Below are 27374 nucleotides of genomic sequence, written 5' to 3' on the forward strand. Positions count from 1 at the left end.
AAAACAAAGATAAAATAAAAAAAAGGTTAGCACTGATCTCTGTATCGGCTACCAATTATGTGTCAGTTTTTTGTTTTTTATTATTTTCTTCCATTACAATCATTATGTTCTTTTAGTTTTTGATTTATTTGCCCGTGAAGACGGGATATTACCGAACTGACACACTATTGGTAGTCGATACAAATACTCCTCTGCCCAATCGTCTTCAGTTTCTTGTAAACGTCCGAGGAAAAATGTTACGGCGCCCGAACGTAATCGTCTTAGGTCACGTGCAGGAGAATCCTATTGGCCGAGAACGGAGGACGCCCACAAGTGCCGCATAGTATAAATTCTCTACTGCCATGCGGAGTTCATTCATTAGTTCATTCTCGAGTGTAGTCTTTCATTAACCTGTTACGGTGAGAGTGTCCTTACAGATTGTGCGGATAATCGCTACTCTCAATTGTTCGAGTGACCCGTCTTCGAACTCGCCCATGTACACGCTCGTCACATAGCATGTGATATCGAAGAGTACAACGTCTCCGGCAAAGTGAATTAATGTCAAATTTAATGCAGCAACCAGTGATGACGCTATTATTAGGTAAGAATGATTCATAATCAGATTCGATTTCCGACAAACATTCTGAGAAACGTCTCGTACCTGTCTCGCAAAAGAGCAGCATTTAATACAAAAAATTCGATTTAGAAAATAAAAATTTGACGACGAAAAATATCATCGAGCATGTTAAATAGTGATATTTGTTTAGGAGGGGGGAGTTTGTTTGCGAATTGAGGCTCTTTAATACGCAATTGTTTTAAAGAGTTTTTTTTGTAACGTGATATCTTTCTTAAAGTTAATTAAAGGAGATAGTCTAATTGAATGCTTTGGTTTCATGATTCTCACACACGATACTTACGCGACTGATAAACGTCATCTTATATGAGTAACTCATTACCTCTCTACTATCATAATTGATAATCGCATCTTAATGGTATCACTAGTCTCGCTTGCTTACAATGATAAATGTTGTCGATAAGAAAAGTCGTGATTCGCTAAACAAAAGCTTCCTCATTTTCGTTCTTATTTAAATCGCGATACACTGTGCATTATTGCGGCAAGCTGAACGCGGAAAAAGCACAGATTGCTTCTTACTACGCCATTAATAGCGGCACTTCGCGACTGACGCTTCTAATTTCTGTTTTTAACGAAACCGATGAATTTCACGGCTCATCTCGTATCAGACTGGTGCAAATACTTCTGCGGTAAATCGTTCACGCCATGGTGCTTCGAACTGTTCGCAGCGCGATACTAGTCTTATCCAGCGATCTTTCGCCGTTCCTTTGTCCGCGCGTTGGATCTGAAAAGCGAGAACATCGAACAAAACGGCGTTTCTTTCGACAACACAACCCTCGTTTTTCTGCGACGAGCCGCGGAATGCCGCGGTCGAGAAAACGGCCGACAACAGCTACGCGAGTGATTTTGCACAAGGAGAGAATGCACTCAATGCATTCAACAATTTTTCCACTCATTTTTCTCCCACGTGTACGCGCGTCACATATGACGCACAATGCATTACGCAGTCATAACATAATTTCACTTGCGTCATATTGTACAAAAAATCGTAATGGAACGTAATCGGTTACCGCGACGGAATAGATAGAATAGATAAAGTAACATCAAATATTGAATGAGTTGTGTGGACAATTTTGCGTGAATGAATAAACGGACTTACGCGATGCACGCTTATCACTGTGAATCACCTTCGCGGCGCCTGTTCCATCTTGACGGCTACCTGTCGACTATCGTCTTTATCGCGATCCCGCTTGATGCGAGTGGCACGATTCCCATGTTGTTCTTCACGTATTCGTCACATTTACATAAATACTATACAAAACATGCGATATAAAAGCAAAACAAACGCAAGACAATTGCAAATGCGACAGTACAGTGAGACGAAATATTTGAATCAAATTATTTTGATTAAATTTTTCTATAATCTTATCATATTGTGAACCGAATAAGTGTCAAGTTCGCAATATCTACAGGAAGTAAAGATTAAAGGAAAGTCAACTGTACATATAAACCATCTGATTCTCATGACATTTTTCTTGCTATAAAATGTAATTTGTCGCAATGTGTTTGTCGCAAATTATAACAATTACTTTTTGCTACAACATTGTTTATACAATGCAAATAATAAATACATCATAATTGTTTTCTAAAAATATGATAAAACGTGTTTTTCGATAAAGAAAGTAACGATTGAGAGTTTAAAAACGACAGAGCAGAACAGTCCCTCGCTATGTTCACTCCTACTTTCTTTTTCTCACGTGTAATATTTGCGTGCACGGCTTGTAATACTCGAAGCCGACCAATCAAAACGAACAGTCAGTAACAAGAACCAACCCATCAGATCGAGTAATGCTAAAGATGGTGGATATTACACAGAAAAAAAATTATAAGTGGACCGAGCCAAGGACTAAGTAGCGCAAGAGTGGAAGGCATTTCCGTTCCAGCAATTGGCAAAAACTCGACTTTACTATCGACAGTGGGATTAAACTCGGAAATGTACGTTATGTCGACAGATCGGTCGATTTCAGGAGTTAGCTAAGCGTGGCGAGAATTTTCCATTTTCTCCTACCAAAGCGCGCCATTTACTCAGAAAAAGCCTGCAGCTTTAACCGTCATGTGCGTTACATAATGGAAACGTTAAAAAGGTGCGATTTACAGAGACCAAGAAACTCGGGGAAGCCCACCACTATTTTTCCCTGACGCCATCGATTCTTATCAGAAAACTTTATAACATCAATGCAACCGCGCTTTCGATGCCGTTTCGATAAAGCGCTGACACGCGTATAAGCGGGTATTTTATATATGTAAATACGCGATAAAGGTGCACGACATGATTCATGATTCGGCATTTATATATATACTATATTTTGTTACTATATTTACGGACGTATACGTCCGTAAATATAGTAACAAAACCCGACAAAATTAAAATTCAAGTTAATAAAATGTGTTAAGCTCCAACTGCAAGAATATTGCCAGTAATTAAAATCACGAGTATACTTCGTACGTCTCGCGCCTTTAAATATAGATTACACATTGCTGTACGCTATACGCGTCAGTCTATTACATGTGCAATTTGCTTACTTATCATGTCGCTAACATATATTTCTTCTTCTGCACTAAAAAATTTACGTGTATAATTAAAAAGAAGGAATGTTTAAAAATAGATCGTTAAGAATACGCGCGTCAAACATCGCAATGCTATTTTAACGAGACGACACACATTTCGAAGTTCTCATTTTTCGCGTGCACGCGTCTCTGCGTCGTAGAACGGATTACCGGTCAATTAACGATGTGACACCATAATTGGCGCGGTAATTCGATCCCCTTATGGTTCGGATCCTCCGAGGAAGCTCGCGCGTTTCTGGGCCCTGAGTTAAGCGTCCGCGCGCACATCGTTAAATTAAAATCCCGAGGCATTCACCGGCACCGACGTGGCCCGCAGCGGGCCATCTCGGCGCTGCCGTCTAATTTGTAGCGCATAATATTCGAATAATTTGCACGCGTTAATGGAACCGGCTGCGGGTCTCTCGTCGGCCACGGCGCACGGCACCACCTTGCAAATATTTGTGTGCAATAAAAGTGATTCGACACAATAGGTGTCAGATGGACTCACCGCAAATCGGAGCGAACAAACACTAAAGCAAAGATTCGAGTGTATTTCCGAATATCAACTAAAATAGAAAAAGAATTTACTCACAATAATAGAAACAAAATTCACATAGCTTATTATATAATTACTCTTATTTTTCTTTTACCTTAAGTTAACGGAAAGTACTTCTTTGACACTGTTGTATTTGTGTAACTTTTATAATTAAATTGATGAGATTAACATCGATTGAAACGACTTTAATCGCGGATATATCTTATCAATGACGTATCACAAGCGAGCGCGATGTACACAAGTCTCCTACGTTTCATAAAAGAATAAAAATATCAAACTCGTCTTATACGTTATCTTCCGACCGGACGCTGTTTGCAAACTTTTACTCTACGCAATCGCGATTAATACTATTTTTATAACTATTCGAGAAATTATGCAGCTGTATAATTGTAATGGAAATGATAAACGATAACGTAACGCGGTGCTTTCGATGTGCATAGCGATATGTCGGCTGGAATACAAAATACGCAATAAACTCTTTTATTACAATTTGCGTGCATGAGAGACTTTTGTGCAAAAATATTTTAAGCTAAGTATAGTCAGTTTACTTTATTTGCAACATTTGAACTCGTTTATCTCTAATGAGTAAAAAATGCAATGTTAAATATAAACATTGACTAGACTAAACAGATTGCATATTAAGTATTGCACTTTGGCAGACATACATATGTAACAAGCCTTAGTCATCAACGTGTCGAGAATATACACCTTCCTCGCAAACATTAATTTATGAACCACGTGCTGGACACAAAAACTTACTTTCCTGGTTCTGCAATTGATTTCCCGTATATATTGATGCGGTTATTTCCCTAAATGATTATATCTTATATTGCAATGCCTTCGGCAAATTGGAAACAATAGCGTTGAATAAATGAGGTTGGTATTACCACTTCTCAGGTTTTTTACATATTGATTTTATTGCAACAAATTTCTAAGTAATTTAGATACTAAGAATTTATCACTCTGACATTTTGATTTTGTAATTTATTCTTTTTTATCTGCGTAATAAATTAACCAATATTAACGTAACCAATATGTTCTGCTGAAAAATTCTATTTGAAGAGATCATTCTTTTTCCTCGTTCTATTTTCCACGCGTCATTATTATTATCTTAGTATTGAATTGCAATTAACACTTCTATAAGATAATTCCTCGAATGTAGTAAAATATTATACACCAAAATATATTTACGATCTTCTTGTTATTTTACACTCTCTCGCAAATATGTGAAAGTATTCCTACGCTTATTTCACGTTTCACGATACGCAGGAGAAATTAAATACTCATATTTTACGTTCTAATATCTCCGATTTGACCCTTCTCGCCTCTAACGTGCATCGATCGATCATGCCAAATGATTTTTATCAATCGCACTTCGCAATACCTATCGTACGATCGCTTGAGACCGCAAAACTGCGTTTAATGACATTTCGTACGTGTAATAAAATCGGCATGACCCGGGGGGTCTAATGCACAGCCCGATTACGTCTCCCCACGCGGAGATCGCGCAGTGAGGGTGGCGTGCGCGCAGGTGGGAGGACAGGGAGGACGTATTGGTAGACCGAGAACCACGGTGGGGCTACAGAAGGGGGCTGGAGGAAACCATCGGCAGAAGGGAGGGAGGTGGGACCGAGTGCCGGTGAGCGAGTGTGCGAGTGTGCGAGAGCGAGAGGACGAAGTGAGTAGTAAGTCCGTGAGCCCGAGTGAGTAACTGGGAGTCGCGCAACTGGGGGACCCAGTCAGTCACCACGAGATCGGCAAGCCGAATGGTCAACCGCGCCGGTGGTTCTTCTGAAAAGATCGCAACGGGCCGAAGGGTGCTCCGCAGGGGGCTCTGGATCAGACGCACGCTGGTCCCTCGAATGTCAACGGGCGCGATCGTTCACAGCTACCCCGATCTTCAGTCGTGGCGCGGGTGGACAGTCGGTCGCGTTGCGTCGATCTTCCGACGGGAGCGGACCGACCGATCGCGAGGCTCGTCGCGCGAGGACGCTAACGATGTGTAGATTCTTGGTGCGCTGTTATGTCACTCGAACGTTGATTTGATTACGCACGGTAGTAAACAGGTGCACTTACGTTTCGCGGTGTCGCGGCTTCGGTATCCGGAGGGACTTCGGTATCGTCGCGTGGCGGTTCGCGAAACGCGACGGCGGACAATATACGTCGTCTTCGAAGCGACCGATCGCCGATTCGCGGTGGGATCTCGAGTGCGCAAGTGGATGCGAGCGGGAACTGTCATCCGGAGCAGCCGAGGATTCTCCCGCAGAAGGACGAGGAAGAGATGATCTGCGAGGTGGCGGTGATCGGAGCGTTCGCCCTCGCCACACTAAGGCGGTGTGTGTACATTGCTAAATTCTATCCACTTTCTCTAATGCATATTTATCTCGCTTTTTTTTTTTGCCCCCGTCGTCTCTGACAGAGGCGAGGTATTCCGCGCGCAAACACTTGTTACACATAGACGAAAACGGGTCGCGGCTGTCACGCTGCATTGACGCGTGCCGTCATGTCACTCCTCTCGCGGATCACCGACGTGCATCGTAATGTTACCTCGCTTCTGGCATTGACGTCTCCGCGAGATTCTATTGCGTTTTCAGGAGAATATAAAGCCGCGATGCAACCGAAGGGAGAAATTATTCACGTTCGCTTTATCGATGACGAGGTTCACTGAAATATATGCAGTAATGCAATGACACACGAGAAATTTGCGCAATGTTAAATATCGTTTGTCCATTCGTGCTGTTCTTTGTCGTCATTATTGATATCGGGTTAACAATCTCCTTCAAGAGATGGATGTCGAAAAATAAGGATAAAACCGCATTTTGTAGCAAACAGAAAAATTTCAACATACAGATAATTATTCTCTCTGACAAAAAATTAATTTCTTACTCATGCCTCGTCACATTCGAATAGAAATGTTTCTGTCAAAGATAATTTTTTTATATTTTGCAATACTCAGAGAAAAAAAGCACATTGCCTTTTTACGACATAATGGTATTCGTACGATAATCATTAATTACGTATGACGTTCGACTAATTTACAATCATGCAAAGCATTGTCTCAGGCTAATTATAATTGCTTATTATAATTGCGATGCAAACAAACTAGCTAGAAAAAAAAAATAGTTCAAGTTTGCGAGAGATTCAGATTTTTCATTCATATACTAGAGTTTGCATAAAAAATCAATTGCAGCTATAAATTGTAGTTTGCAATTAAATTCATCCAATATGTATGAAATATGGAAATTTATCCTACATAAATTATTTCCAATATAAATGTAATTATTACATCATACTTTTTTATAATTGTCGCAAGATTAAATTTCATGTTAATTAATGTTGACATTATAGATCATTTTATTCGATTTTAATTAATAACTCTAAAAAAATTTGACAATACAAAAATATCTTTTATTGGAATAAAAATTAACATTGATTAACATTGCAATTGCATGAACTGTTATACTAATTTCATTCTTAGCTCGAACGACAAATATGTTTAAGCTCTACTTTCTGGCGAAAACAATGCACACATTTCTCACGTAATGTAGAAAGACTGATAGCCTGAAAAAAATTATGGTTTGCGGAAATGATGTAGCATTGATACAATGCACATTTTGCTTCATTTACAGTCCTAATCTTCAGTAAAATTCTTCCAAAATATTTATTAATATTCCCATTTATATCTATAATGTTTATTTGCAGTTAATGCGAAAACAAGTTTTTCAGCTGACATATATTCTCATGTCAGTCGATTTTGCAGAGGGTCAAGGTTTTCGACTCCATGTGCGCTTCAAACAGTTCTTATTGGCTAATTAGTGACTAAGCGATAAACTGAGTCAGTGCATGAGATTAGGTTGCTCGTGTGTTTATTTGGCTTCGGTCCCGGAATTGATGTGTAAGAAGATAGATGTCAATAGCTTACCTCACCTACGACCTCTATCGTTAACACTTCGCCCACTTTATTGATTAGGATTTGCTCTCTGTTTGATTTTCTCTTATCAGGTAATATTATTTTTATAATTAGAAAAATGATGCAAAATCATTTATATGATTCCTGCGATAAGTCGCTATCACTAAAGTAGAGCGGAACAAAATCATTATTCAACATGTATGCAATATAGACTTCAAACAAAGACGTAAAAACAAACTGTCGAAATTAATGGTTATCAATTATATTTTGGCGTAAACATATAAACTGATAAAAATTCTAAGAATTTATGTCAATGGTTATTTCGATTATAATTTCTATCTTATCTTGGTACACGTGATACTTATTGCAATGAATAATTTATTTAGCCTCATCTATTTATGTCCATTTTCTACAGATTAAAAGTTCTTTTAGTTACGATACATCGTTGTTCCGCGTCGTTGCTACTTTCGAATCAGTCTTATTCATTGCTATCTGTTTAATCCGTCATGTTTACCTAGATCTTCGACTTGTTAAATTATTGCTTGAATTAATTCGCAATTAATTTGCTGCAAATAACTATTCATGCATTTTAATAATATCTTTATAATGCACAATCGGGATAATAAATACAATTTCTTAAACGGCGAATAAAATATGCAACTTTCTCTTTTTGTATCTCAAATAAATTCAAGTAAGTATAAATATTAAATATTATTGCAAAATTGGCATTACAAAATAATTATAGCGTTAAACGTTTATAAAAACTACAAATGACAGTGTAAATTTATTCGTGTAATTATACTGTTAAGCAATAAAACTTCCCCATCAAAGGATAATTCTAACTCCGGGACGACAAATTTGAATTCGTCACCAGGCTGTCTGTTCTCCACCTCCACGTCCTCCGCCTCTCTCTCTCTCTCTCTCTCTCTCTTTCTCTGTAGAAGGTACGGCCGCCGATAGAGGCGCGCGTCGTGTTGATACGGGACACACACGGACTGTTTGCTCGGGTACCATCGCGGACCCTTTTTTTTTTTTTTATGTAGGCCCCGACTCGAGTCACAACACTAGTAAAGTTACAAAAGTCGAAGGCAAACAGATCCGGGGACGGGCCTTAACCGGTTTATTAAACACTCGTGCGCCCAGAAGGTGGTCCCCGTCGTAGCTGAAAGTGGCGACGACGCGGACAACGAACGATGACGACGGGGGATGTCGACGGCGCTTGGCCCGTCTTCCGGAGCCCAGGCGTGTATAGCATCGTGCGTACGTGCGCCTTCGCTCCGGTACCCTCTTGCCAGGAGAGGAGTTCACTACTCCCGTACGTACGCAAGGCGAAAGCGATCCCTCACGAAGGTGGGAAGGAACGAATGAAGGAGGAGTCAAACATCGCTCAGGCAAACCTTCCTCTCTTTTGTCAGGTCGGACCGAGCCGCCGGGAAACGGCTTTAGATTCCGGCAACGGCGTTTCTACTTTGCCAGGTCATAATCATTATGAGATACTAATTTCGCCGACAGCGCGATTTCAACGTTTGCCTTCTTTTCGATCGCTAGTAGCTGAAAAACTACTCGTGTAGTTTTTGATTGTCATCGAAGCGATCTCCTCGTAATACCAGCTCTTAAAACTGCACACTGACATTTCTTGCGGCGCCCTGTACAACACGAAGTTTTGACGAGGTACATCACGGAATTTTTGTACGTCCCTTAGTGTCACCGAGTGACTTACGTCCTACGACAGAAATAAAAGAAAAGCGAGGGCCCAAGAGCGACTTGGACGCATACTGGGTTGTGGTTTTGGGTTCAGCAGGGTTCACTGGACATATTATGGGACAGAGAAGCACTCCAGCGTGAAATGAAAATATTATGCCAGCGCTCAAGACTGCCGCACCACGCATGACACATCGAAGAATTACTATATGCATATAAAAGTCAGGGATTCACCCGTGTATCTCGCAACGAAATGCTTTTTCTACCGCGAATCTCTTATGAAAGGATCACGCTAGTTCCCAGTTAATCAGCGCCTACTATCACGATTCGATCTACGATAGAAATCAGACAATAGAGTAATATTTCTTTTTATAACATTAAATGCTGACCTAATGTCATGATTTATGATCTTGAACTCTCTTTGTTCCTCATTATGATTAAATGGAATAAAAAATCGCGTCAATTAGAATTTCATAAATTTTTATTAGGCAGAAAATTAAATCAACGGAGACAATAACTATGTTTCTTCTAACTTCTAATCAATCTTATATAATACTTTGCTCTTAAAGTTAATCAAGAACTTTCCCCTCAAAAAAAAAAAAGAAAAATATAATTAGCGCAAATTAGATGCAATCTTCATTATTATATCGAATCCTTTGCGTTTAAATTTTTTTTATTTTCAATTAAGACGATCGTGTTTTAACGCAACTTTCACATATTCTCGTAAACATTTTATTGCTTCTTTCTTATAATCGTATAACGAGCTTCATCTGATAGCAACTAGCTTGCATCTAGTCTTGATTGGATACAAGCGCACACGACGACGATAAAACATCGAAATCTGAGGTCCCGGGATTACTTTTTGCGGCAATTTGTTAATCGTACTTACAGCCGAGAGAAAGACGCCGTGTGCCGGCGAAAGAAGAGGAAAGAAAGCTGGAGACAGAGAAGGATAGCCTGCGCGAGTAAACCAGACTCGAGATAACTTCAATTTTATACATTGCCATCTAGTTTTCTGACGGGTTCCCGTGTCTCCGACTAACGGCTTACTAACCAGCCACCGATCCGATCTTGTTGCCGGGCTCCGGTGTGATACGCGATTTATACGAAATCGCGGTACTGGAACAAGAGCGACCTCACGTCGTTTCGTGATTTATAAGCGATTTGATAAAATCGATCGCGTGTTCAGAAACTTTTACGAATGTCATACGCAGTACTTTCTCGCGGCATTCTCGATTTCTCGCGTCGATTTGTGCAACACCGTGGAGCGCTTTTTTTCCGTTTCGACTGCTCGATAAAAAGAAACACGCGCACGTGAACGCGCGCGCGCGCGATTTGCATAGTAAAAACTGAAATGAACCGATGATTACATTGTGACGCGAACAAAAAATATAATAATACCTAATAACGCTAATTATCAATATGTAATGCGTATGTTAATCACAATGCTGACATGGCGATAAGTGTGAAGTAAAGACTCGCATATTAACTAACTTTGTATTATATGTAGTAGAACTGCTTATGCACACAAGTTGAAATGCAACGCGTATCCTTGAATCGTCTCTCTGTCATATAAGATAATAAATATACGCGTGTTTTGCAAAGTATTTCTTCGTCTCTCGTATAATTACAATATTGAATACAACATTATTAGATGTTTAGTGCCTCTATAAATATTTGTGATTAGCATGAAAAAAGGAATGTATATATAACAAAGACATTAATCATTCGCGCAACTGCCATCGGTGGCAAAATTCAGAAAAATTATAATTGCTATCAAATGTCAGTAGTCAAGTGACCTATTTGTTTAGCGTCGCAATTTCTTTCTACATATTCAAGAAAATCGTAGGATAAATTTACTACAATCGTAGCAAATCCCGGCAATTAATTCCGTTGCGAGGGAGGTAAGGTTTTCTGCGTTGTAATTTAGGATTACCCGCGGTTTCGTTATCCGTAACGAGTCGCTAATTACTCGGATTTATGAGCGCGTTAAGTATCGGCAGCTCTCCTATATTGCGTTTCAGGCGCGTCGGCGGATCGTTCTTGCTCTCTCAAGGTGACTCTCAACATATCCTGCGGCATATTCTTAATATCTTTTTACGTTTCATTTTGTCGACTCTTTAAAGAATCACATGAGACGCGGCCGATTTGTGTCTGATTGCTGTGTTTGATAACCCATTTAAATAACGATTTTCATTCAACGATATTATTTCTTCGATATTTTAGCAAATTACAGTGCACCAATCGATTGGTTAATAATCACCGGCTTAAAAGTACCAGTCGGTACTTAATAACGTGCTTTTCATGAAATTTTTCGAACTTAATCTCGGTTTATCCTCCGTATTTGGTCAATTCTCGATTATTACTGCAGGCTATTATGTTGGCCACGTTCTCACCGGTCGCGCAAATCTAGAAGTTCGCACTGCGGGTGGTACGCTGTATAGAAGTGAGGCAATGTTTAAATTACACGCTGCATAGCGAGCCGAGCTTTACGAGGGCCCACCGCACAAACTCTTCCGTTCCTACCACCTACGACAGCAATTACAAAGCCTGAAGCGAGCCATTGGCACACCGCAATATAATGTGCTCACTTCCGCAACCAAGTACGACATGTGGAAATTATAACGCGTATCTTTCATTCTTCGAGACGGAACAGCCGTCTTTGGCAGAAGACTTTAATGCGCCGGCCGCTGCACAAGTAGTGTGCTAAGTGGGCGTGCGCGCAATATTCAGCTGCGTCAAACATTTACCGCGCTTTATTTCTGATTCAATTACTTATTTCCGCATATTTTAATTAAAAAATTCATTATTACAACGTGGGCGAAAGACACTCGACATAAAGTATCCGTTTGCCAGATATGTGAGAACGCAGCATTCTCTCTCGTTATCTCAGAAAATATTTAACGCTTCGACGTCTCTTTCGAAAGAAATTAATATTAAAGTATTCATTTTATTCATTTATTTTGTTTCAAAGACAGAAAAATTGCTTTTAGATAATATTAAATATGCGCGATTGCGCCGCTTTAACTTAAATCGTACACCTCGGATGATATTCTACTCTTTGAGAGCGTTTTATCGAATCAAAAAGGAATTAAACCAACTAGTCATGCAACGAGAAGAGTCGCTGCATGTTGGTTTTCCATCAAGTCCGGCCAATTACGAAACGCGCGCTAAGCAATAGCCGCACGACGGAGCCGAAGACAAGTCTCATCTACAATCTCCTACCACCTGACGCCATCCATCGTGCAGTTGATTGCTATTCTCTACCTGGAGGCCGCGTGCGCAATGAGCGATGCGTTCATTCATGCCGATAAACCGGGTTCGCGATAGTGTCGGGCGGGTTGATCGCGCTCGCCGTGATATACAAGCGGGGTGATGCACGACGAGCGATCTAAGATGAGACCGGTAGAAACGGCGTTACACGGGCCGCATGCTCGTTGGAGAGCACCAGGTGCTGGTACGCTGATGCTGCGATCTGCAGCCGGCCTGTTTATTATTCCAAGCAAAGGAAGAAGGTACTTAACGTCCCGATGTCGCGATACTTGAAGGTTGTGGGTGGAAGGCGAAGAAAGCGCGCGATGAAATATGACAAGGAACCGATTCAGCATTGTATTGCGGGACGGGCCGAAGCTTGCGCTCGTATGCCTTTCGCGTAGCGCGGCATTCTTTGGCCAATTTGGAATTGATTTTTCAATCGAATCGTCTATCGTTATTTTCTAACGTTATTTTTGTCGATAACGTATTCGATAAAATAGTAAAAAAATTGTTAATAGCTCACAAGGTCAGGCAAGCTGTCGTGTTCGCCGATGCAAATGATTTAATCCAATATTCATTTACGTGCTTAATACGTTTTTTATAGATCGTCTCGATCATTTGTCACGCAGCAAGCGAGCTGGTTGCGCTAGTGCTTCTCCGCGTGTTTGGACTACACTAAACCTATCAACGCAACAAGTTTCGTAACCAACTGCACCGCCGCGTCGTTAAAAAGAAACAATACGAATAAGCCGCCGGCAGAATCACGCGTAGGCAGAAGTCTGCGAGAGCGGCTCCGGGGAAAAGAATTCATTTCGCGGGCGCTTCGTAAAATCGGTTACGTATCGAACGCGTATCCCGCGCGCGAATATCGTGGGTGGAGAGGCGGCCCCGGGTCCGTGCCTGACCACCGACAACTTTGATTCACTGCGATTGTTGAGAGCCGGTTCAATGATCGGCGCGACACACACCGACGACGCGACCACCGTCGCGCTCGGTCCGCAACGACGCGCGCACGCAAAGCACACGTACGCGCGTCGCAATCCGCTGGCCGGCCGAGCGAGTCACGTTTACACACGAGCACCACGTGCTCGCGGCTCGCTCGATCATGCTCCCGGTTATGTATATCGCGACCACGACGCCGATCAGCCGGAGCGGACGATTTTCTATTCCCCGCGCATGCACAACCGACCGAGGGTTTACATCGGACAACACGAAAGGCTAAAGGGTTAATCTCTCGCCGCTGGGCATCCGACATTGCACGGCACGCTCGTTCCTTACGCGGCGATTCGACGGGTTCAGCTAAACGCAGGTATTGAAACACAGATATAATTTAACTGACAATGAGTACAAGTATCGCGTACGCTACTACAAGTCACGCTACCATAGTCACGCTAGATTAATTTCTATGTTTATTGGTGACAACGTAAACACGACGATTTACGTAAAACATTCTATATGCGTGCATGCGATAAGTGCTCTTGTTTGAAAGTTCGATTATTATTCAACCCAATATTTACAGCTTCGAATTTTTCACGCGATACGTTGAAATTTTAGATTTATCGCGTTGACGAAAAATCGCTCGGCGGCGGCTAAAGCGACGCGACAAACACGCGGTATATAAATCGTAGTAAAGATTTTTCCTGTCAATTTGAAACGGCTGACTTGGTCACGCAGGCGATGACAGAATCTACCGTCTTTGCGTCGAGTTATCGGGTCGGCGCGTCTCACTGTGCGAGGGAAATCGTAAAGGACCGAAAGGGTCGACGGAGGCGTGGTACACGTACCTAGTTCCATCTGAAGGTTCCCGCGCTGACGTCTCTGTATATTCACGGTGCGCGAGGTCGTCGTAAAGGGCCTCTACGTCGCGACGTGAGAGTTCGATTTTATGTCCGTCCTAGTCCGGGACCGCCCGTCGTTAGTCACACCGTGGTTTCTGCTTTCTTCAACGCGACACACGTGCTGTACGTTTTTGTGGTTCCGCGCGCGATAGTCTCGTTTCGCGGCGAGACATTGTCATCTTGTTTATTCGCGCGTACTTGCCGTTATCAAAGTCATCATTCTCGCGGATCTCAAAGCCGATGGAATCGAGAGGGAGAGAGAGAGAGAGAGAGAGAGAGAGAGAGAGAGAGAGAGAGAGAGAGCAGAGGACCATTGTGAACGTGCCTCTATCCTGCCGCTCGTAAAAGACACATCGCGAAATCGGCCGCGCGACAAACGGCGAATTACCTTCGCCTGCGACGAGATCGTACGACCAGTTTTCTTACCTATTGTGTGCATCGTGCCTACGGATTTAATGGACGAACGGAAGTTTGCGCCGAGTCGCTTCCTTTATGTTGCTATTATTCAAGTAAATGCATCAGTCATGCATTATTCGTTAATAACAATTCTGTTTCAGCTGTAGAAATATCGTAAATGTAGTATTTGTGTAATTAAAGGGTGATAAGTAAGACATAAAAGGAGACGGTAACGTAGATTGCAGTTTTAATTTTGTTGCGCGTTTCTCGATACATTTTTTTTTTTTTAAAGTCGCACCTGAGTATGAGCCAGACCGAGAGGAATGCACACAATGAATAATGTATGCCGTTGATTATTAATTGCAACTGATTTTATCGCATTATAACGTTCGCATTGAAGTGATAATCTCAATTCCTAGCATAATATATCTTACTGTCATTAATGTCGCTGGGTTGAGTTAGTTCATTAATATGAATGGATTCTTTTCTATGATAGTGAGAAAAGTCACGACCTATAATATGATAACGATTGATATCAATTTGATAAGAATGTAATAAAGATAAAATCTCTTTCTTACAGTAGTAAATCACAATTACTGATTGCTAATTATCTATGAAGACTGGAACAAATCGAAATGCCACTAATTCAAAAGCTTTTCATTGAAAATAAAAAACAATAAGACGTATTGTTCTGAAATAAATTAATTATTTCGATTGTCCGTTTAATTTTAAATGTCAAACTTCAGAAATTTTAGTTAATCAGAAATTTATATCGTGACTTTGTTAAAAAGAACATTCAGAACGTTAAATTTTAAGCATTTTCGTTAATTATAGTCTTTTTTTTATTTTTTCCACCAAAAAATCTATTATTAAAACGAAGATCGGAGAGATTTCGGAACATCCCGATAATATCACATTCTAACACCGTAATTACTATCTTCATCGGATACCGCTGATCCGGAGTAACAACGTGATTACTTATAACGATTTCTTCCGCAAGATCTCCTCCTACTGTCTCAGTTAACAATATAATTCAACGCCGAGGGCCGAGCTTTCTCTTGTACGTCCACGCACGCGTTGCAAACCGCTATTAAGTCAGAATCAGGATGAATTATCTCCGGATGCAAACACTCGTACAAAACATTGTGCATCGTTGCAAGTATGATAAGATAATTAACTCGATCGTAGACTAGCAAAGCTTCGATCTCAAAAAAAGTATCGCATTGCCGGTGCTTTATATAGTATGAAAAAAATCTGCAGGAACTGTGAAGAATTGTAAAGAAAACGTATCTGAAGTAGAATGCTAACCTTAAGATACGTTATTAATTAATATCACACATATTATTACGTCTATCGGCATTAGATACCACATTTATCGTTATGATATCTGGCTTATCGGAAGAAGCGTCCGTAAGATAACATACAAGATAGTTCAAAGTGTAAAATGCGCAGCGGCGCATATCTCTCAGAACGGACATCCTTTATTCACAGCGGACCAACGCACAAGAAGTCACCTAACGACAGGTATTCCATTCCCTGGCGCGATCTCAAAAAAACCTAAAGTCTTACGCAATTCTCGCAATCGACCGAAGAGAAAAAAAAAAAAGGAGAAGGATGCGGAGAGCGACGGAAAGAGAAAGGAAGACACCGTCGCGTCGCGCTACCATCGACCGCGATTAACGCACATACAATCGGCCTCCGCGGGTGCTTTCGTACGCACGTGTGCACACGCGTGTACGGCCTATCGCCGAGGAATCGAGATAACGTAATCGACGATGACATTGAATGCCGTAGTAACCGACCGCGTGCATTCCTGCGTGCCGTACCCCCCGTATCTCTTTCACCGCTTCGTCATTAACCCGGTGCTGCGGTGGCGGAACGTCGTTTCAGATCGACTCTTGCACCGATGCCAACGGTAGGCTGTCACCTCTGGATATAAACGACGGGTGACGTCAGTATGACATCAGTGATCCATATCGTCGTAACACGGTAAGGCGCCTCGCTCGCGTATCACAGACGCTTTACGACGCGTCAGCATAGAGACACCTCCGATAATTCGATGCGTCGGCGACGCAGCAGGTAAACCGAAGGAGACGTGGGGGTCGACGGGGAGGGACGGGGACTATGAAGAGCCGAGCGAGAGAACAAAAGGAGCACGCCAAGGCGGAATTGGCGGGAGGGGGTGAAGGATGGAGGTTAACGCGCAACTCCGGCAACTTAAAACCCTTCAGCAGCATTTTATGGGTGGGGTCGCCCTCCGACGAAGGACCGTCCGGTGCGCCTAGTAGTCCGGCCAGACAAAATGCAAATCTCCGCGCGCCCCGCTAATCTGTCCGATGCATCCGTGAGGCCGAAACCCATTGGCGGAGAGTGCGGGTCGTGCGCGAGCGCGCGGCCCCGTCTCGAGTTTTCCCGCGTACCTCGTAAATCAAAGTCATCCGCGCCGTGGCCGGCTCAGGAAGGAAGCCGAGGTCTTGTGCGTCTGGCCGCGCGTTCGTCGAACTGACGCACCCTGCCTGATTCATATTCAGCGAAAGCTGAACATGCGGGAAGCTGCGGCGACCGCACACCGGTCGGAGACTTGACAGAAAAACCGGTCTAGGCGAGATTAAAAGTTCAGATAACGCTCCGATGTGTCACAAATGATCTAATCACATTCGTCCATCTGGTTTTAGCGTTCATCAATAATTATAAACCGTCTGCGAAGAGAATACGTGATTAGTATCCTTCGCTTTAACCGTTCACACGTTTATTGTTATGTCTCGCAATTAACATTCGCCGCCTGCTTCGCTGACGCATTAATTCAATTTCACTTCGCTGGCACTCGGATCAGTTCTTATTTCTCTTTGACTTTTTAATCACCGCTTGATTCGGAACTCGAGCGAGGAAGAAATCCGACGCCTTTGCAGACTGCTCCCGACGATGCGCATACCGTATCAAATGTTGCGAGCTACGTATAATCTATCTTTTCTATGGTGCTCACCGTGCGTTCACCCGTGATGCGATATTCTCGCCATAAGTGCCGATTAGAGTGGTGCTCCCTCAGCGTATAAACATGACTTACGCGTACACAAGTATATTCGCGCATACATGTGTATTACTCGAGGAGGTGTAGAAGGAGACGCAGCTACGCGTCCCACATACCTTTATGAATGACGTTGCGGTAACGAAAGGCGCGCGTTTTTTTCACGATAAAGCGTATATCCGACAGTCGCGTGTCGCTTTGCACGTACGATATCTATAGATATTTGAGATGCGTCATCGCTAAATAATGCTCTCTCGCTCTCTCTAAGAGTTTGTAGTGCTCATATTTATATAGAAACTTGATCTAGCTTCTTGAATAATTTGTAAATGAACGTTTTGTGAACAAAGAAAAATCAAAAGGTACAGAAAATTTTTCAAAAAAGTGTATTTAAAAAAATACAGGTATAAAAATAACTTTAACTTTCGACATAATTGCCACTGCGTTCGACACAAGTGGTCCAACGGCGAATGAACTGGTGTAACCAAACGGCCTTCTGAAGAAAATAATTTCTGTTGCATTCTCAGCCACGCATTTACGCTTTTTTTTCTACCTCGACACAAAACATTTGCTTTTTGGAATTTTTTTTTGGGTGGTCAAAAAATATAAAAGGCGACAAATTGAGGTTTTATAATTGGATGGTGCAAAATTTCAAATTTTTGCTGATCCTCGTGGTTTCAAATGCGTTGACAAGCACTTGCGATCGCGCATCGTAAAAAAAGATCATGTTGATCCTATGCTGACCCTATTCTTGTCCATTTTACCTTCAAGAGTTTCGATAAACAAGATCAGCTACTTTCTGAACCACTCTCGAGAAGTTGAAACCAATATTATCCGAAAAGCAAAGTGCGGTTAAAAGAGGAATCACTTTCAAAGACCGCATATGACTGTTTACACTTTACAATCTCAATTTGCAATTTTAAAATTTTTTTATCACTCAGAAAGGTAAATGTTTTTCACCTGACACGGAGATGAAAAAGCTGTAAATACGTGGCTGAATAGCGCAATACAAATCATTTTCTCTGAAAAAAGATACATCAGTGCGTTCGTCATTGGATCGCTTGCGTTAGATGCAATGGTAATTGTATGAAAAATTAAAATTGTTTTTACGCTTGTATCTTTTGTTTAAGTACACTCTGTTGAATAAGTTTCTTCACTTCTTGATTTTTCTTCCTTCAAAGCACCTTGTCTCGGTGCCTACCTTTAACATTTCACAATCGAAATGAAAATTACTTTGCCCCGACTAAAGTAGTAGTTATGAACTTTCTGCAATATGTGGAGGCAATGACACGCGAATTGTAATTTTTTATCCCGCAGCCTTTCCTCACCACGTATTTATCTTCGTGCGTGCGTGCACTTTTGAACGCACGTCGGCGCTCTCGCTTTCCGATACGAGATCCGCGAAGTCAGCCCGAATGGCTCGTATCGGGCACCTCGCTCCCACACTCGCCCGCACGACGATGATATTGCGCTCTTTCTCTCGGTACCATTCGCGTCTCTTTCCGCTCGCGCGATATTATGCCCCCTCGCCTGCGCTCTCGCTCCTTTTCTCCTTTCCGTCTTCCACTCGTCGGCCCAAAGAGGCGAAGGTGGAGGCTAATCACCACGCAATCACCGCTCCCGGTGCGGCTGAGACTCCGACCTGTTCCCAGAAAGCAGCAACCGCCTTTTGCCGCCCTGGGGCATTCACCACCACGGTACCGGTGCTGCAAAACCAACAATCTTCGTCCTGTGCCGCGGAAAAAAAGACCACTGCCCACCCCGCGTCCCGTTCCCCGCCCCTTTTCGCCAAATCACCGGAGGGCCGACCGATCGTCCGACTACTGGCATCCGGAGAATCCATCCATTAGAATAGCCGCGATTCCACCTCGGCGGGATCTATCGCGAGACGAGGAAGGCATGTATTAAACCCGCGGAGGCTGCTACCCCGGTCGACACGACATTCGCCCGGAATGCGAATGCTTTGAAAAGAAGTATATTTTGGGATAATTTCCCCCCCGTATGAATGATGGACGTTTCGTTCTGAAAACGCGTTTTGAATCGACGTTATCGCGTGTAATGAGAGTGCATCGTAACAGCGGGATGAGGCGCCTGCTCGAATAATTGCATGTGGTGAAATCGTAAGGCAATAACGTGGTTATTGCGTGCGATTTAGTGGTCCATAGGTGGTAAGCCGCGATTACAGGGATATTACGCCAAAAGAAAACTGCATCGCACTCGTTCTAGAGCTTTGCTTTACGTTTTTTACGCTAATTATGATCTATTCATTCTTTTTTGCACTGAAAATATATCTAAACGATGCTCTCTAAAAATAATAATAGTCTCTGTTATACAGCAGCATATGAAAATAAAGTTAAATCTTAATTCATAAATTTGTGAATTAATGTACAAATAAAATTTTCAGTCGTTCGTGAAATTTTCATGTTTGTTTCACCGGCACATTGCGAAATTAAATTGCAACCAGTCTAAAATGAATAATTTTGCATAAAGATACCTTGCTGCTCTTAGAAGCAGAATAATACATGTAGAAAATCAGTAACTGGTAGATAAGAACGTAAATTGATATAGTTGGGGGCGATGGTCGTTAGGAATACATATAATATTGGATGCGCCTCCCTTTAGCGTACGCCCACGCGATGTGCGTAGCCGACGATACAGGATGCTTGAAACTGCTAGCTCGGGGCAACTCCGGGAGAAGAGGAGGAGGTGTGAGTTTACGATAAGACACACGCACACGGCCGCACACACTGGCTTCCACTGGCGTCTCGCGCTAACAGACTAATCGAATTGGGACTTATTGTTGCGTCGCCTCATTCGTAATCGCGTCGCGTGTAGAAACTTATACTTTTTTTTGTTTTGATACCGTAAGATATTTTCAACAAATCAATAATAAAGTTGACTGTTATTCGCAGTAATTATCTATATTGAGAGACCTAATCGTCTAATTGAAAGATCTGATCGCAAGTGCACATATAAAAATTAGCATAAGTGCTACTCGATCAAATCTATAGTACGTGGAAACTTGATATCTTATCACTTCTTATCGCCTCTTTGTATTTTCTAATTACAGTGACAGAAAAGACAAAGAGGTGTGGCAAGCTCTGTGCTATACTTTAAGCTATCATTAAAGCGTCAGCTATTAATGCTAAGAAACACATGGTGCACGCGTGAATCACATAGCGCGTGTGCGCTTTCGCCCTATAATGACCGCGCCACGTACGTTAGTTCACGTGTGAGCGACGTGCGAATTGTACGAACTATCGTATCGAATTGCCATTACGCCTCGCACCTGAGAGCGTTCGCACCGTCGCTTCGAATGGATTTAAGCAGGTTTTCTGCAGGCACGCACGAACAATCAACGCGCGTTAATTGCCCACGCAGTGGCCCATGAAGTCTTTGTCGGTCTTTACAGCACTCCTACTACTGTTAAACATCGTGGTCGCTGAATAGCATCGATCGAAAATTGATTCGACGCGATGCGTTTGCTACGTGCTGACAAGTATTACACGACATCATTCAATACGACGCTATTCTTCGTCAAATTTATTGTTTGCGTGATTGCGCATGAAAGATCAAAGTATCATATTCTTCCGCTTAAACTTTAGATTACGATAAATTGAAAGTTTTTGTTTTCTTTTTCCTCTTATTTTTAATAAAGCCCTTTGCACTAAGAAGTTTAACTTATTATTACTACAAAATCACTACGAAATCGTGTGCAAAAAAAATTTAAAAGGTCCTCACATCCCTGAACAAATTTGCAGCGCGTGGAATTACGAGGAAAGTCATAGCTGTGACGTATAATTACGTAATGCATCTCGATTTTCCGATTTGCAATCTATTTCCTAATGCGGGGGCGACGATTGGTCGTTGTTAAATTGATGCGTAGGTGCGATGGTAGGAACCTACGTTTCCGTGTAGGTACGCCGAATGTGAAAGTCGGAAGGATCTCTCGTCTTTCCCATTCCCTCTTCTCACGCGCGTTTATTATTCTGGCGTGCAAACTGGTACGCGACCTTTCTTCAATCGCGATCCGTTGACTTTATCGGATTTAGCTGCGAATTATCTACAATCGATTGAATGTGAACTTTGGCGAAGATAAATATTATCTTGTACCGCGGTATATATATACTTGTTGCAACTACCACGTCAATATTTTACTCCGCTAACATCTCAATTGACTTAACAATAGAGAACTCAATTATGAAATACGTCTTTTCAACGTCGTTACATTTAAATTAAAATAAATAATGCAATATCTCTGTGTTGAGATACGAAACGCAAAATAGTTACACAGATTTTAATCATTTTATTCTACAATTAAATGTTTTCTAGTAGGTCTTTGACGTGGATTTGCATTTTTGGTTACAGGTTCGGTGGTCATGATTTTGAGCTTCCTGAGCAATGGGATTGTCTCGGAGAAAATGACATCTCCTACCGAAGTGGTTTCGTACGATCTATTCGACCCGGCTGATTCCGAACCGTGGCTGACGCCCTGCGGCCACGTTATACCGGAAGTGTTGAAAAATTCAAGTTCAAAAACGGAAATAAAGGACATCTTGAAAAATGTGCAGTTGCAACTGCAGAGCGCCAATGCGAAATACCAAACCGATATCAATACTGTACGTGAAGTTTACTCGCAGGTAAGAGACGAAAGTGCTTTGCTCGCGACCGCGATTCCGTAATTAATTGCAGCGCGGCGTCGGGGTAAAACCGCGTGGGCAGTCGCTCGAGGGGGATTCGCACGTGCGCACAATGCAACGTCGGGCAGTGTACAGTCCTACTTTCCGTCTGCAATTTGCATTGGTTACGATGTGCCACGCAGAGATTCAGCGTAATTACTTTTTCTATAGTCCTGCGACGCGCGTTCCAGACACCTCGCGGATTTGATGACAAATTGCTTCCGTCCTGTTGCGGAACGAACGCACCGCTCATTCATTAAAACCGTCATTATCGCAAATGTCATTAAATGTTGGCCGAAGATAAGTGAATGCATTTACATAAGAGGCTTTACGCGTTTATAACGCCGTTGTATAACGAGATGATAGATGTTATTGTTTGGTCTATCGAGAGAGTCTAAAATCAAGTGTGTGTGTGTGTTTATGCCGGCGGATCGCGGTGACTTGGATAGAGCGATATATTTTGTTTATCGATTTTTATCACTTCAAAGCTTACTCTGGGATATGCATGACCGCATTCCAAGACAGATTTGTGATACTGTAATTTTTCATACTGTATACGCGTAGTACTATATCGGCATGAATATATACGTGCAGGCTTAGCTATATTCCGTTCTGGGATCAGCAGCAGAATCGGAATCGCTTGAACATTCCATATATGTCACAGCGGATAATCCATTAAATAATTTATAAATGCACACATAGTTAGCTAGCAATGTAGTGTTACATTAGTTATGCAGTATAACGGCATCATACCATAATTCCGAATGAAATTTATCATAAATTACACATATAGTAAGAGCGCGTATAAATTATGTACAACTCTACGTGGCACAGCTGTAAATATTTTATAAAAATAAAAGATTCTTGTAACTTCAGAAATTAATCACGTTAAAACACTCGGTGATATACAATTACGGTGTACAAGACTAAATGTTATCTCATCTTTCTGTCACAGGTGCGCAGAGTGCTGCAGAAACCTAAGCAGCACTACAGGTTGAGTTGGTTGCCCAAAAACCAATGGAGTTGGTATAAAAATAAAATCGCGTGCTTTGATGATAAGCGGAAAGCCAAATTTATGCTTCCACGTTTATACAAAACAATGCAATTGTACGCTATTACGTTCTATCAACTTCTGCATTTTCATCCGAATTCAGCTCACACCAGTAGCACTAACGTCACGCTAATCCGAAACGAGATTGTTAACAGGACGCACATGTGGAGTCACATAGTAAGTTGGCGTATTTCTAACATAATCTGTGTCAACAACGTTAATATCAATTGAAATTTGCATTTCCATCGCTCGTTTGAGTCGTAAATGAATCGTAATCAAATGAATCATTCAACAAGTATGAGATATAGATTTATGAATATCGCATTACCTCGATTTACGATCATGAAGCAAGCTATCATAAAATATACGAATGTGTAACGGCAAGCAATATCGATGTTTCGCGAGTGAAAGTAAAGACGCGTAAAAGTAACATTTCGTTTGCACGATTGCAGGTACTGTGCGAAGTCGAGACCAGCGTCGAAACTCTGGACATAACGGTAGCCCTTCCGCACAATAAGCGCATCGTGACGGAGCACCCGCATTACCAGAGTAAGGGCGATCTAACGCGAATGCTGATTCAGGATTGGGGCATATTCAATTTTTATAAATCTTTCCTCAACGAATGGCTGGAGGCCTTCAACGACGCCACCGCAGAAGGACCCGGCATTTGCAACCGCGAAATGAAGTTGAATCCTAAAGTAACCAATAACAAGAAGTCAACAAGGGGCAAAAAAATGTCAAAAATGAGAAAATTGACGAAATTGAGCACAAAGTACGTGCTTGCGACGATCTTTAATCAAAACACTTCTTTGCCATCCTTGCTTGAAAACCCTCAGAAAGAATCTATAAGAAAGAAATTGTTAACGAAGAAACCTATGCGCAAGACTCCTCTGAGAAAAAGATTTCCGAAGAATAGATTGATGAGGAACAAACGAAAAAAACTCTCAGCACAAGAACAAACCTAATGTGAATCTGAGGTAACAAGCTTGAACGGAATCAATTTGAACGAAAAGGTTAGCCTTCTCTAATACGATCGACACGATCTATCGAAGACATCGCTCTATGCAGCGACAAATCACATATTGTCATACTAACTTATAACTTATATATCTATTTCATCGTCACAATCATTTGTTTAGATAGGTTTAGTCGTGTTAGTATTTCTCGCGGATTTGCCAATAGAATTGTGCCCACTATCGCGTTAAGATTAAATATCTCGACAGCCGCGCACATGATGAACAATTGTTTAATTCGATAGAAGTCTTTCAGGCTAGTGTTGAGCCAACAGATCCCGATTATAGCGATAGAAATACTTTACGGACAACACGGCTGCGCTCAGTATTAAGAGATCTACTTTAGAACAGTATTACATCTAACAACATACATAATATCGATTATGTTGATAAAATCATTTTGAAGTATCCAAAGCACACTTGAATCGATTAGTGAAATATCGATTATAGATCGCGAAACTTTTAGCCATATCGTGTGCAAAAGAAATATCAAAAGTCTGTTTCTTTTTATTCGTAAGCTATTCAACGAAGACAACGATAAAAAATAGTATGGCATCGAAATACGGATCGGAAAGAAAAAAAGAGAGAGAATAAAAGAAAGAAGGGGAGAAATGCGTTTGTTATAGGTCCTAGAACAAACACTGTGAAGACAATCATAAGGAACAAAATTCAAGCTTTAAAGAGAGAGAAAGACGGAGAGAATAAATGTACAGACGCATTTCGCACGTTTTGCGCACATTTATATTAATATACCAAGATAGATTACGCTCACCACTCGTTAAACGCGCGCGCGCGCGCGCGAACGCAGACCTGAAAACTCGATTGAATCGACGATATCCGCGCAGATATCGAGATCATAACAGGATCAACGACGAGATCACCGAGAGTTTAGGTACGCGCAACTTATTTATTCTAGCTTTAACTTAAGCGGAGCTATATGGCGAGAGCTTAATGTTGTTCAGCTGTGATACTCCGAGCGTACACGGACGTACAGAGTTCCTACATTTATACATAAGTGCGTAACGCACATACGTACGTGCGCTAATGTAGATAGGTATTGTACGTTAGACACGTACCATACGTACTTAGACGTAGGTGATTCTCTCCTCCTTTCCGATGTGTTTACCGTAGAATCTCGCCTTGTGTCGCGCGAACATGACAATTTTACCTTTTGTAGTTAGTCCGTTGACCGCCGCGTCGTACGCGCGCCAACGACGCGAGAAACATTTCAGCCGTAGTCCGAGGATTCCGGTTTCACCATTCCTTCCGTCTCACCTTAGATTAAACGCGCATGACAATGCGCATAACTAGCCGATAATGAGGGACCATTAAGGATTTTAAGAGTGTTTTGCGAATCTTGATTTTTACCTGCGCGCCAACATGTAACGATATGCGGCGTCTTTCTCGCGATAGATTAAAATATATTTATATAATGTAGATCCGAGAGAGAGAGAGAGAGAGAGAGAGAGAGAGGTTTTTTTTCTTTTATACTGGAACAGTACTTGAGTATGTTCGTATCTTAGCGGTATACACATATTTTTGTATTACATATGCACACGTCGCGATTCAGATTGTTCATACACGCGCACTTACTATTAGACTTAAGAACATTATGTATTTTAATTTTAATCACAATTAGACTAGGATTCAGATCAAGGATTCGAACATATCGTATGTTTGAACTGTTCGAACAACAATTGGAAATAAAAAAGAAATGACCTTTGAATTCGGACAGTTTGAATGTAAGCGGTGATCGATCTGTATAAATTTTATACGCATTATTTTATACGCAATGTATTTATTCGGACGTATAAGTATTCACTGACGTAGCATTCTGCTCTATTTATTGTATCACGTTACCATTGCATATGTTATTTATTGTCATTCCCTTACTTGTATGTAAAGTGTCGTCTCGAATAAATTCAATGTTTTGTATCGAACTGAAGTTTGGATGACAAATATACCCCACTGACCCACACAATTAATTTTTAAGAACATTAATTTACGAATATTGTAAATTGCTCGTTTTAAATGACTGAGCAAAAATGCACATTCTACCGGAAATATCAGGAGTGCATGAAGACTTCTAGTTCTTCGTAGCATTCAACCATTAGTTGTAATATGCAACGCGGAAATAATGCAGAAAAGAGCATACTAAAATAATAATAAACATGACATCGTACATTAATATTTTACATAATCAATAAATAATATATATATATATATATATATATATATATATATATATATATATATTATAATGTTAATTTTTGTAATGGCTATTTAGTATTTATAGACTTCAAATATTGCGATATTGCGATGCAACTTCAATTTATCTTGCCAATATTTTTAAATATGTAAAAATGATCAGATCTTCATTATTAGCAGGAGCATTTCCCGAACGTATTAAATATTGTAATAGGAGTACACGAAGAGCGGATAGGTTGTAATTGCTCTTCGATGCACTTTGCGTTTTAGATTAAATTCAGTTACTTGATTCTCTACTGTGCAGTTATAAATTATCATTATATAAAATATGCAAAAACGCTAAAAGATCTTTCAACTCAATATTTCTTAAACAAATGTGCAAACAATTAATTTAATCAATTATAATTTTTAATTCATAGCACAACTATAATTATAATATATTTCATTGTTTAATTTGCATATTGTATTTTCCTTTTTACCATCGTCGATTATTGCGCATAATATTGCAAACAATTTTACGCATTACAATAATCGCAAATTTTATGTGTCATACTTTATTAAAATAGTAAATGTCTCTATCATCGA

At 41.2% G+C, this 27374-nt stretch overlaps 1 protein-coding gene across 2 annotated transcripts; it reads left to right on the forward strand.

The window, feature by feature from the left end:
* The first annotated feature begins 243 nt into the window (after positions 1-243).
* Positions 244-26521, forward strand: LOC105672250 (uncharacterized). Of its 2 annotated transcripts, none has more exons than XM_012367058.2 (4): positions 244-580; positions 22207-22478; positions 23473-23745; positions 24021-26521. In XM_012367058.2, the coding sequence occupies exons 1-4, from the start codon at positions 538-540 to the stop codon at positions 24531-24533; spliced, it is 1101 nt and encodes a 366-aa protein (XP_012222481.1). In that variant the 5' UTR covers positions 244-537; the 3' UTR covers positions 24534-26521. The 2 variants fall into 2 exon arrangements, with proteins under 2 accessions (XP_012222481.1, XP_012222480.1); XM_012367057.2 differs by lacking the exon at positions 244-580 and adding an exon at positions 4982-6052.
* The last annotated feature ends 853 nt before the right edge of the window (positions 26522-27374 follow it).

Source organism: Linepithema humile, chromosome 4 (assembly GCF_040581485.1).
Source record: "Linepithema humile isolate Giens D197 chromosome 4, Lhum_UNIL_v1.0, whole genome shotgun sequence".
NCBI classification, from domain to species: Eukaryota; Metazoa; Arthropoda; class Insecta; order Hymenoptera; family Formicidae; genus Linepithema; species Linepithema humile.